The sequence below is a fragment of the Paramormyrops kingsleyae genome, chromosome 6 (genome assembly GCF_048594095.1).
Source record: "Paramormyrops kingsleyae isolate MSU_618 chromosome 6, PKINGS_0.4, whole genome shotgun sequence".
Taxonomy (NCBI): domain Eukaryota; kingdom Metazoa; phylum Chordata; class Actinopteri; order Osteoglossiformes; family Mormyridae; genus Paramormyrops; species Paramormyrops kingsleyae.
In genome coordinates, this window is record NC_132802.1 from 20,918,362 (window position 1) to 20,931,870 (window position 13,509).

At 41.6% G+C, this 13,509-nt stretch overlaps 1 protein-coding gene across 12 annotated transcripts in view; it reads right to left on the reverse strand.

Annotated features, from left to right (window-relative positions):
- LOC111855149 (disks large-associated protein 4-like) overlaps positions 1-13,509 on the reverse strand; it is a 195,628-nt gene that overhangs the window by 22,298 nt on the left and 159,821 nt on the right. Inside the window, exon 1 of one of the 12 annotated variants that reach the window (XM_023833877.2) lies at positions 2,087-2,188. The exons of the other annotated variants lie outside the window; for them this stretch is intronic. Coding sequence (XP_023689645.2) covers positions 2,087-2,102 — 16 coding nt within the window. The 5' untranslated portion in view covers positions 2,103-2,188. Of the gene's footprint in view, positions 1-2,086; positions 2,189-13,509 lie in introns of those variants that run through there. 12 annotated transcript variants of the gene reach the window in all.

Sequence of the window (13,509 nt, forward strand, 5' to 3'; positions counted from 1 at the left end):
GTGTAGGCAGACCCTGTAGGAACCTGCTATATCATGTCTCAGGAAGGACTCGGGGCCCCTTGATGGGAGAAGCTAAGAAAAGGGTCATGGCAAGCTCACTAACAGCCATGTACAGCGGGGAAAGCAGACTGGAATAAACCACAGCATAGACACAAAGGACGCAAAGGGAAGCGCATGTGGGGGTGTGACAGCAAGAACATCATCTGCAATCAGAGTGGAGCATATGGAGGCATACGAGCTGGGGCTCATCAGACAAGGTAATGTTTGGGGAATTGAGCACCAAGTCTGACACAGACGGGGTGGAGATTCTCACAAGCAGCCTTCTATTGTTTCGAGTCCCAAGGTTCTGAACCAGAGCACCAGGGTGGTAGCCTGCAGCGTTCAGTATGGAGATACGGATATGGGGCTCCAGAGAAAGGACGCATGTTGTAAATGAAATCACAGTCGCACATGTGGAATTACTGAGATCAAGCCTACTCAGGCTACGAGGGAGACTCTGCAGCATGGCAAAAAATAAAACTGAAAAAGAACCTTTAAAACACCACTGGCTGGGTTATATAACTTTGTCTCATGGGGGAGATAAATAATTATGTATGTACTGGCCTTAAGAGCGATGGAGACCCTCCAAGAGGGACTCTGAATGAATGCATGAGTCATTCCCAGGCCTCTGAAAAACACAGGATACATCACCTGACAGACACTTGAGGCAATTATTGCAATTCTAACAGAGTAACCGTTATTGCATAATGGCCAATGATTGGTGGGGCTGCCGTTGCCCTGGGCAACCAGAGCCAGCACCGAACTCAAGCACAGACAAGGCAGATCTGCAGAGAAGCGCAGTGCAGGTGAAATTACAATGAACAAGAAGAAACGACATCAGTTTGTTGGGCTCCAGTCAGATCAGATCATGACTGCTGACTGGCACTGTCCACACCTGACCTCAACACAGTAGAGATGATTTTGAAGGAGTTTGACCAAGAAGCTTGAGTGCTCAGCATATATGGGAACTCCTTTAAGACAGCCGGAAAATCACCCCAGGAGACCATCTCATTAAACTGCCATAGTGGGGACAGTAGGGTCAGCCCATCCCTGGAACAATTGGGTTTAAGGGCCCAAAAGGTGGGATCACGCTGCCGACCCAGGAATTTGAACCGACAACCATCTGAGTCACAAACCACAGAGTTGCCCTCCACCCCGCCGAATTTTTTTATTTTTTTTTAATTGTTTAGTGGTCAGTGCATAATTCCATATATGTTATTTTATAGTTCTGATGTCTAATACGAAGCGATGTTGATTCGCTCTTGGGGGCGATCTGTCTCAATTGAATCATCTCTAGTTTGTCATCCACACAATGCCTCTGCAAAGTTTGAAAAGTATCCATCAAATGAGTTTGAGTTATTGTCTTAACAAACAAAGTGTTTGCAGCGGTGGACCAGTCCCAAAACCTTACATATATGCCAGTGTCTGGGGAATACAATGAATAAATCATCCATCCATTCTGTTTTGCCCATGTCTGCCTGTAAGCACCTGTATTCTGTATGTTTTACTGGACGCCAATGCTCTGAATGGTGAAATAGATTTCCATTATCTTCCATTAGTTTTTTTTGGCAGTTTACAACACAGACCAGTCTGTTGCATGTTGGACTTTAATCTGCTAAACTGCCACCACACCACTGATGCCGTTTTACCTTGATTATCCACAGTACCTACATTTTAAAACGACATATATATGACAGGATCTCATGTCACCCATTACCATGTACAACACTTTCTATGTCAAGATCTATACCTAAATGGATCAAATCAAACAACATACTAACAACCCACAAGAAGCAGATTATCTACACCAAAATGAACAGCAATAGGAACATACAAGGCCTGAAATTCTCTATTAAAAAGCCAAAATTCAACAGTGCCAATATAGGGCTGAATATTTAATTCAAAGTAAACACTTTTCAGCAGCACAACAGCTGCTCCCATTTTCTGACTTGAGCCTGAAACCACCTGCTAATGAACATTTCTGACCCTGCAGTGCGGCTCCATCCATCAAAGGATGGAGGGACTCGCTTCCAACCAGAATGCTGACCTCCAAGTTTAGTCATCCGGAGATTCAGTCCCAGCAACTGCAGAGTGCTTCCTCCTATACAATGAGTCACTGTCAGCTCATGCCTGCACAATGTGAAAATGCAAACACATGCCTACAAGAAACAGCTTTCCTCTGGAGGTTGGGCACCCCAATATTATATATATATATATATATATATATATATATATATATATATATATATATATATATATATATATATATATATATATATATATATATATATATATATATATATATATATATATATAAAATGCACTACTCTTCACCTTATGTCATTTACACACTAAAGTCAGAATGATAGAGAGAGAGAGAGAGAGAGGTATGATTCTGACTTTCCAGTGCATAAATGACAAGGTGAAGAGTAGTACAGATGGGCACATCAAGCAGAATTACTACTTGAATTTCCCCAGTCATTATATTCTAATAACAGGATAACATGAAACATTAAAAAGTAGCTTGAATAATTGAAACATTAAATTACCCCTCCATGAATCACCACCTATATTACATAATCTTGAAAAGGGACTGTAAAGCTTGCAGTTGCAATATTTTGTTTCCTACGACAAAAAAAAAAACAATGTAGCATGACTTACTGATAGTCTTAACTCAGCTGACTACCGCGGCCCTTGTGATGTGACAATTGCATGCGCATAACATAAAATGTCAACATTGCACATCATGCAGGCCTGTTACAAAATTAAACAGTTGTTGTTGCAAAAGGCTACCTTAAAACTAAAAGGTCATATAGATGCTGATATATTGTGATGTAACGATTATTAAGGTGGTTTACACTGCCATGTTCTCCGTGTTTAATAACAATAAAAAATTAATGATCTGAGATACTACTTATGTATTTCATTAATAGTGTGTAATTAAGTTTGCATGGTAATATTTGTGATTTTTTTCAGTGAATTTAAAAGAAAGTTAGAATTCTGAGGATTAAAAAGAAATAATCAGCTAACCGATTAATCAAATTAAACCAAATCAAGCTCAAAACTTTGAGCTTCAGAATGAACCTCAAATATTTCAAATTGCCTCATCTATTTATTTATTTTATACACATTCAACAATGCTGACTCCTTCCTAAAGAGGAGCAACAGATCTGGGGTGATGTGACAGCTGCAGTTTGGAGCACAGAGGCAGGTAGCAGAGGTGAGAGGTACGGCCCCTCTGGGCAGCGTGTTCCAGGGCTTCACCTGTTACCAGGCTGCATATGGTACAGGACGCAGGACCCGTGACACACAAACAGAGCCCGGGCTTCTCCACAACACTGTGGCCAAGAGACAGGGTCAGGAAAGAGCGGTCAATCAGTGCCAGGGAGGTGTGGCACACGTCAATCATCATGACGGGTGCCAGGCTGCAGGGCCGTCCCCGGAGGGCATCCAGGGCCAGCTGCCACAGTCTCCCACGTCACGCTTGTAACCTGGTGCCTTGTAATCTTCCCCAACAGACCCTGGGGTCTAGAGAAGGCAAGATTAATAGAGTACAGCTGACGCTGGGTCGACATGCCTAAAATCCTGTCCACACGGGGCTCTGTGCTGTAAACATAATCTGGCCTCTAAGTTTGCTAGGATCCAATGTCTTACAGGGTCAGAGCAAAAGGGGTGAAATGCTCCTTTACACCATTAATTTATATGTGGAAAATTATTTTGTGCTCTCAAAGACAGAAATTTGTGCCTCATTCCTCAACAATGCAGTGTCTGTGTGGTTCCTAGATATTTGCATTTACCTACAATTATTGGTTAAGATGCCTGGGGTACCATAAGTTGCTTGGATGTCGCTCTTAAGGAGGAACCAGTGCCGCTCACAAATTAACTCATAATCAAGGTAACAATTACCTCATCATTTCTGGAATCTCCCTGTTTACAAGAGACATTCAATCAGAGGCATAAATTTCTAACCTACTGATAATTTGATATAGAAAACAAAGGCTGAAATAAATCTGCTATTTAGCCATTACAATGACAATACTGCTTATGGAAATAAAGTAAATACCCTGATTGACTTCACAATGGAAATATATGGTAACATGAGTTGTTTTAGAAATCCAAAAGCCTCACACACAGACCTCGGGACAGAGAAATTCCTCATGCATGGGGTGTTACTCAAGCAAGATGACTAATAGCTGGCCAGCAGCAGTCCTCACAGAGGGACGTAGGCAGATACCATCACCTGCTCACTCTGGCTGGCTTCCAGCTCTGTGCGTTTCAACGTAACCCATCCATTCAAATCTCTCAATCAAGCTCAAGGACATTTACATTCATTTTATTACGCAGACGATTTTATCCAAAGTGAAGTACGATTCAGAAAGCAGGGCGAGCCAGTCTCTGGAGCAATTGGGGGTTAAGGATTTTGCTCAAGGGCCCAACGGTTAACTTGCACTGCCAGCCGCAGGAGTTGAACTGATCATGACCATATAGTGTCCCAATCCACATATCCACACACTGCCCCACAAAAGCAGTGTGCAGGACCAAAACACAGTGCATACAGTACACTGCGAGTACATTTTACTACTGTAGTATTAACACAATACTGTTAACACTTGGCCACTATCAAGGTCAAGTACTCAGTGCTGTGACTGAAACGACCCTACAGAAGCAGAAAAGCTGACGACCAAGACGTCCACTTTCAAATTGGCCCACAGCAAGTAACGGGATCTCTTGGATACGATGGTAATCTTACTCGTTTCTCAAAAGAAAGACTCAAGCGTGCAATGGTAACTTTGCCACATGGTTGCTATGGACACGATCGCCATAGCAACCATGTACCATTTCAGGGACCACTCAAAAGTGAACTGCACTTGTCTTGCATCATAAGTTTCTGTTACCAACGGCACCAAGAGAAATATCGTTAGAGGTACACAAACAAAGCACCTGAATTCAATAATTAAGAGGTGTGTTGTAACACCATATTCGTCCATATAGTGTATTTCACGGTGTCACACTTTGACAGGCATAATGGCAAGCTTTTTACCAACATGAAGATCATTTACACATCATTTTCTATGGCTGCCTAAGACTTTTGCACAGTACAATGTATACTATGACAACCCTAACCCTCACCCCGCCATAACAATAACCACAAGTAACTATTTTAGTTGTTTGATGCTTGATGCAAAGGCAGACAATACCTTTTAATCTAGGTTTTCATTTAGATTGGGATAACAGAAGAACTTGCGAGTAAAACTTAAAAGCTTTACGACTGAACCTGCAGCTTTGTTCCTGTTCAAAATACCTGTTGCTTTATGGTCATGACAACCACTTAAAGGTACATATTGGCCAAACACACAACACCAAGCATTAAGTCACCTAATAAGTTTAAGGTACAACAAAAGCTCAACTCAGATTCCTGTTTCTGTTCTACTGAGTCTCTTGATTGTATGAATGCAGTCTAGACAGAGAAATTACTAAAAAAGAAACTTGGCTCTACAGAGCTGAGCAATACCCTTCCAGTATGAGGCTGAATCATTTCTTCCCACCCCAAGCTATGTCTGATCCCTCACAGTCAGCCACACAGAGCATCTCACCAAGGCTGAAAATGCTCACAGCCCAGCAAAACAAGTGCATCATGTGGCTATGAGTAAACTGCAACATTACTACCCATGGAATTTTAATCATCCCCTATTCTCAAACTGGGCTTCCAGAATGACTGTCAGACAGGGATACTGAGAGCTGATTGGAGAACAGAACTGGGGCAGCTGCAGTCTAAAACAGAGAGATAAGCTTCTGAGGTGGTCCTTAGCTCAGATGCAGTCGAGAATGTGCTATGGGGGAAAAAGACCTTGCAGGAGCCTCCATTCTGATGTTATGTTCATACTGGGCTGTGAGAGGAAGCCACTGAATTATATCAAAAAGGTGTGTGTGTGTGTGTGTGTGTGTGTGTATTATATATATGAATCACATTCACAGGGCAATAAAAGTACAAGGGAGCTAAAGATAGGGCTTTGTCATGAAAGCCTTTGAAGGAGATGCTCTTTAGGCAAGGATATATACCTGCCACCACTTTTTGGACCACTGACTTGATAACATCCAGTCTATTATTTAACATTTATGCTGTTTGATATTAAGAGCAATAAAAAAAAGCATGTCAGGACCTTAAAGTCAATGGTCATAAGAGCAGACACAAGGACCACTACGACTATGATTAATGGATGGATCATATAAACTTGAAAGCAATTTATTATATAAGCTCATTAAGCTGTAGATGGGTTCTGATGATGTATGCAGATGGAATGTGAAAGTAAAAACAGAGCAAGCACCTCACCCGTCTCATTATCAACAAAACGCACGTAAACGAAAGGGCATCTAACGGTGGCTCAGTTACCGATTTAGGATGCTTTTCCACTGCACCAGGAACTGAAATTTTGGTACAGTACTTTCCCTTTTCCGGTGTCTTCCGGTCAAGTGCTAATACCAAAAGTTCCGGTACCTAAAGTACTAAACCAGCTGAAGTACCTTTTTGGTACTTTGAGGTGGGACCTTGCAAACCCTTTCTTTGTCGACTGGTTATAGAAATAACCAGACTCTGAAACACAATATAATCATCGTTTTGAAAGAAGTTACAAACTATGATAAAGTAAACAATGAATACATGGACAAATTACGAGATCCAAGCTTGAACTGATCTGGTTGGAAGAACAGATACAAGAACAAGATGGCATGACAAAAAAAAGCATTTTGCACGATATACATATATATATAGGGCAGAGCGGTATTGGAAAATGTTAAAATATGATTTTGTCTTAATAAATACTGGGGTATTTATAAAGTAAAAAACAGTTTACCAAATTTACCTAATTTCCCACAAACCCGTCTAGGAGTGATTTAAACAGCAAGGATGTAAATTATGATCGTCTCGGAGAACACATGCAAAAGCAGCAGAGGTAAACTTTGAAAATGATTTTTAAAACATATACTATATAATCTTGAAAAGAAAATCATCATTAAAATTGAAAGTTGGCTATTTCCACTAGGGATGCACCGATCCACATTTTTTCACTTCCGATCCGATTCCGATACCTGAATTTGGATATCTGCCGATACCGATACTATTCCGATACCAGAGCTCTATTTGCTTTAATATCACTATGATTATTATCATTATTGTTGATTTTATGAGGCTGTAATAAACTTCTCTACAAGCAAGTCTATGTATGTCCCAGAAAGCAACTTGAGGTAAGTATGAGGTTCGAAAACGGCAGAAATGCCATCCTGAAAACAAATATGCAACTTTAAGGGTTTAAATGGATATTTATTTAAATTTCAAGACAGGATTACTAGATACTAGTGCAATTATTAATTATATCTGTAGTGTTGAACGTCGCGACGGAGGTTCCACCTCTCGGAGCAACGGCTTTGCAAACATTGCACGTTGCTGTCTTACTTTGCGGTGTTTCGACTGTAAAATGTTTCCCCACAGCGGACATGTTGTATGGCGCTCAATGCTAAACTGCTACCTGCAGAGGATTTCCTGAAAGGAGGCGTGTCATCTCTCTCAGTGTCTCATTGGAGCACAGACACGTCACCTAGCCCGGGATCACTTGTGAAGTCATTTCAGCAGACAGCATTGTAGACATAGCTCTGGATCGGAAATTTCCGATCCGTTAATTAAGCTGGTATCGGAACCCGATACCGATACTGGATCGGATCGGCCCCATCCCTAATTTCCACATGCCAAAGTGAAAATGTTTTAGTGAAACTTAAACCCACTGCGCTGTGATGTCCATACAATATGAAGATATGAAAAAGTGTGATCTCAATCAAGTTAGGGCGCAATGCAAGGACTACATGTGCATAACATGCAATGTCGGTATTAATATCGCACATCCTCCATCCCTATAATATACTACAACCATTTTTTGAATTCAATACAATACCCCACCTCACGTTGTGATGTCATTCAGCCCGGTACCAATTATATGCCAGTGGAAAACAAACACCTTGAAGTACCGTACTTTTGGTACTTCTGGCCAAATACACACCAACCATGAGGGACACAGGATTGAGAGTGAAACTACAAATGAAGCACAAAGCCTTCCTCAATGACCAAGATGTCCCTTTGTGACTTTACACAGGTCTCTATTTCAGTGTGCAAATGGGCTGGTGTTACAAAGCCTTCCTCAATGACTAAGACATCCCTTTATGACTTTACACAGGTCTTTATTTCAGTGTGCACTGGTGTTACAAAGCCTTCCACAATGACCAAGACATCCCTTTATGACTTTACACAGGTCTTTATTTCAGTGTGCAAATGGGTTGGTGTTACAAAGCCTTCCTCAATGACTAAGACATCCCTTTATGACTTTACACAGGTGTATTTCAGTGTGCACATGGGCTGATGTTACAAAGCCTTCCTCAATGACTAAGACGTCCCTTTATGACTTTACACAGGTCTTTATTTCAGTGTGCAAATGGGCTGGTGTTACTGGCAGGTTTCTGCTGGATGCAGGGACCCAGTCCCCATACCCACAAGCTTACAGTAATCCAGAGCAATACACAAGCAGCTCAGCAATCCCCAGCCCCCCTTTTCCAGTACTGTTCTACTGAAAAGAGCACAGCTATGTTTAATGCAACGAGCTGGGGCTCCGGACGCCACATAGGACAAGCAGGCATAGAAAATTGATAGATAGATGTTCAGTGGACACTTCTGGTATTCTTAACAAGGAGCAGTAATAGCGACACCTAGTGGCCAGTCCATTAACACTTCGGGGAAAAAAAACTGGCAGAGGCAAAGCAGGAAGAAACAAAAAAATGAAAACAATAAGAGGTCTGAAGTTCCCCCCCCAACACAATTGGAGAATGATTATATGCAGTGAGAAATATGCATAGAATTTTGCATGGGACAACAGAAGGATTTGCACGATTAGCATGAAAGAAAAAGTAATGTTAGCATGCTAGATTGAAATACAGGTCATTCGTTACATTTAGCACAATATGTATCCAATTTTCAGTGTTAGTTTTGTACTTAAAAGCAGCTTCTCTTTGACAACACACTTTTCAAACGGACAACGAAGTTCCTTTATGTTTACCTTTTAGTGAACTCAGCTGGCTTAATATTTTCAGAATATTTTAAATGATCAAAACTCATATCGAACAATCAAGTATTAAAATATTTGAATGCTGCAGCCTTATATAGCACAGATTAAACAACTTTTCCCAGTACTCTGTAAAAATTATTTGATGTATCTCGATTTTATACCTCCATAGATACACACCGCCAAGGTAAAATTGGTAGTTTTGCTCATTATTATTATTATTATTATTTCACATGACAATGGACGAAAGGGTTTTTCTACCCTTCGTGTATATCCCCCAAATAGATTAAATCGTTATGTTAAATTGTACTCTGAAAACTTGTACATCTTAAGTTAGGTAACAGTTGTTCAGGACTGGTATAAAACACTGCCCTGAACATGTAACACTAACAAGATATTCATTCATGCATTAAGCTAAATAATATGTGGGTCATGCAGTTACTAAATGATTGTGAAGCAATAATACAACTTATTTTGAAGTAATGATTGATTTAAAAGAAAAGTGCGACAAACATCAAATATACTCCTAGTCAAACAACATCTGTCAACTGTTCTGACAGGCATTCAAAATCCTTAGCCATACAGCTATGTAACGCGCATATATTTTTTCCATAAACACAGCAATTACTATGAACTACAAAACACAAAAAAACACAAAAAGCATTTAAAGCTGCTTGAAACAAACACTGGTATATTTGTAAAGTACTTGTTAAAAACCAACCTGTTCGCAGTGTTTCTTTTCGCAATTACCGGCACAAGAATGAAAATACACGCTAATGCATAACTGAGGAGTAAGGAGCGGAGCTGCGCTTTTAGGCGTTTTTCCAGGCAAAATGCATGAACAAAGACGGTAGCTCGGACGAACAGAGCCGGACAGGGCCGGCGCCGAATCTCCCCGCGTCTCGGAAACGGCCCCTTTCAGTCGCTTCGGGCAGGAAAGCGGCGCGGCTGCCAGCAGCAGAGCGCCACCCTGCGGCCGAGAAGCTACCTAAGCAACAGGCTTGCTTGACGGGCCAGGCTATCGATCAAAATCGGGATATCAACACGTGTTCATCGCTGGGGCCTCCACGGAACCCAGTTTGCTGTCCATGCACAGGATGCCCCATAACACAGGATCGTAGCCTACACGTCATACCAGTTTAGAAATCCCCAGTCTCCGGATACCAATAACCAAGCCTTAAAAAATGCAGCTTCAAACTACAGTAACACGGCGCAAAACTTATCCAGCAACCCAGAAAACCATGCAGCCCGGGGCGCCGTTAAAATCAGCATGAACTTAGTGCCCCCGCCGCATCCAGGGCTATCATTTAGGCTCCCTGCAAGTCAGTGGAATAAAACGGAGGTACCGGACACAGTCTGACAACCATAAATCAGTAGTATTTTGAAAACGGGTTTACTCTTGTGTAATCAGGCACCGCAATTTCAAAACACTGTACCCTTATAATTTCTCACTGCCTCAATAGCGATTTACTGGCATTCTGTCTATGGTATTCTCACCCCTGCAACGTGCTTTGTAGCAGACGCATGGATGGATACTAGTGAACAACTTAATTAAGGGGTTACCCCAGGTTATTAAATCATCCTGTATGATGCAGGACCCTTGGTTTAATAGCCGTAACAACTAAACGCAACGAATTTACTATTTATTTATTATTAAACTTGTGAGTTTCAACATAACCGTCAGAGTAACAGATCTTAAACACGTTTTAAAACCACGACAAAATGGGGTAAATCTGGCAGTACATACTGCAGCATGGTGACAACATAGGAAGCTGCTTGAATATTTCAGCATAGAGCTGTGCAGCCATGCGACGAGAGCAGTTACCGAATTCAGCGTCACTCCTCTTCCTCCTTGTTTGATGGGCAATCAAACCTGGAGCTTCGGCATCTCAGGTCCATGACACGGCTAATGCAAGTCAAAGGAACCACGGCTGCTATCCCGTTTTACTACACGAAAGCGCAAATTTTAGCCTAAGTAAAGTCATGCAACATCCATCTCGCAGGTCCACGTAGTGAAAAGAAGACCGGGGGGAGATGGGGACCGCTCCCGCACAGGATTGGAGCACGAGTCTCTGAAAATCCACCTTAAAGGCTGCCGCCGTCCATTCAGATGACACGCAAATCGTTTTATATTTATTCTCTATCATCCCGCCGCCCCTCCCAACCTACGTAAGAAACGCCTCCATCGAATCTAGCCCACGCTTCATGCGATTGGGCAACTGCTTCCAGACTGCATATTCTATTGGATACCTCTTATGTCATTATTTCCCGCTACTTAATGTATGCACCGCCCACCAAGGTGACTCCGCCCATAACACAACGTAAGCATCGCGGTTTTGATTCGCTGCTAGCGCTTTTGTTTCCACGATAAGACAAATATTGCAGGAACACGTGACATGTATTCACACAAAAAAGAGAGAGAAGATGACAATTCCAGGATTTCCAGTCATATTATAATGTCATGCTATTACTTATATGCTAATTATATATATGCTAATGAATTATGTGCTTTACAGTCACAAATTCTGATGGCAATTTGCCTGAATTAAAATATCTTTTGTAGCTAAATAACCTGCTAAATTTCTCATCATTATCATCATCGCGATTATCATTATCATCTTCATTATTGTTGTTGTTATTATCATTGGTTTGATCGTTCTTGTTGATGCTTTATTTTATCACGCATGAAAGGGATAATGTGACACATTTGACATAATTGGTACAGATCCAGTTACAAATGCTATGTTTTTTTTAGTATATCTACAGTAGATAAGGGCAGCTTTACACTGACCACAAAAACTTTCTTGCTGAGGCCTGGATGTATTGTGAACAAGAACAGCCAATTAACACAACACAGAATTAACACAATTCTTCTTTGTCCATGCAGCCCTCTGAGGTTCAGAAACCTGCAGCTTAAAGCACAATGCACTTCTCTACAGATAAAAATTGTTGCATTATGGCAGCATATTGTTACTACCATAACAGAACGACAACAATGTATTCCCGGGACAGCCCCGTTACCTCATCTTCCCACCCATCCTCCTGCACTCCTTCCACAACTCTGATACTATACCTATTCCACTGACATGCCAGTTTGTACAGTATTTCCCCACCAATTAGTTGGCAAAACAAACTGACCAACTGGCACTTTGGGGTATTTATAAAATCGAAGGCTGCACCAAACGATTATTTTTGTGTCGATTAATCTGCTGATATTTTTTTTGTGTTTTGAATTTGGTGATCAGTGGCCATTGTTGACACACCACAGTGCACAATAACGAAATGTGTCCTCTGCATTTAACCCATATGTGACGTCGTGACATACTGTAGCAGGGGGCAGCTAATTCAGCGCCCGGGGAGCAGTGCTTGGGGACGGCACCTTGCTCAGTGATGCCTTGCTAGTCGGGGATTCAAACCAGCAACCTTTCAATTACAGGTGTGCTTCCCTGACCATTAAGACACCACTGCCCACTCAATCAGTTGACTAATCTAAAGATTAATTTACTGAATAAGCTAATAAAGACTACATTACTCCATCAAAAAAACCTAACAATTTAATACCAAAAACACTTACCATTTAAATGTAAATCATGGCTGACGACTTTGTGGATGACAAACCATTTTGATGGCCTGTGACATTTTAATAATTTATAATTAAATCAGGTCTGTGGGTTGCTGTTTTGTTTTCCATGGCATAAAAAACAATGTAATTTCATTCTGCTAATCTGCACCGGCAAGCTCAGCAAGTGTCACAGCCAGCAACCCCCTGCCCCCCCGCTGGGGTCCAAGTGCATGGTCAGGCCTATCATCCGGCACCCCAGGACCACTTGATTGGGGTGACTTGTAATGTAATCAGGTTCACCAGATCTGCACCTGTTCTTTCATGTGCTACAAATGACTAGGACTAGGGCTTTAGTGACACAATTACATTTCCCCACGATAAATTTTGCCTAGCTGAGGGGGGAGGGGGAGTGATATCCACAATAAATTTCTCTGAGCAAAAATACCGCAGTACAACCAAAATATTACTATAACCTCGCCCAAGGCTACCATACACCAGAAAATCCTTAATGCCCACCTTTAATTAAATTCCCCCATGATAAATTTCATCAACCTGCTACTGGATGACTACTGATAAAATCTGTCGAGAGGGGGCTGGCAATGAAAAGAAATTATAAGCATTATTTTATAATAAACAGGAAATCATCTCGCATCCCACCGTTTCACAATCACTGACTTGTACAATGTTCCTGGAAAGTCTGCGAAAAGATCCACGGGACACATCTGGTCTGCAGATGGCTGGTGCACACAAGAGGGCTGCTGCAGCCTCCTGTTTTGCCCTTTGCTGCCCCCATCGCTGCAGTTTCCG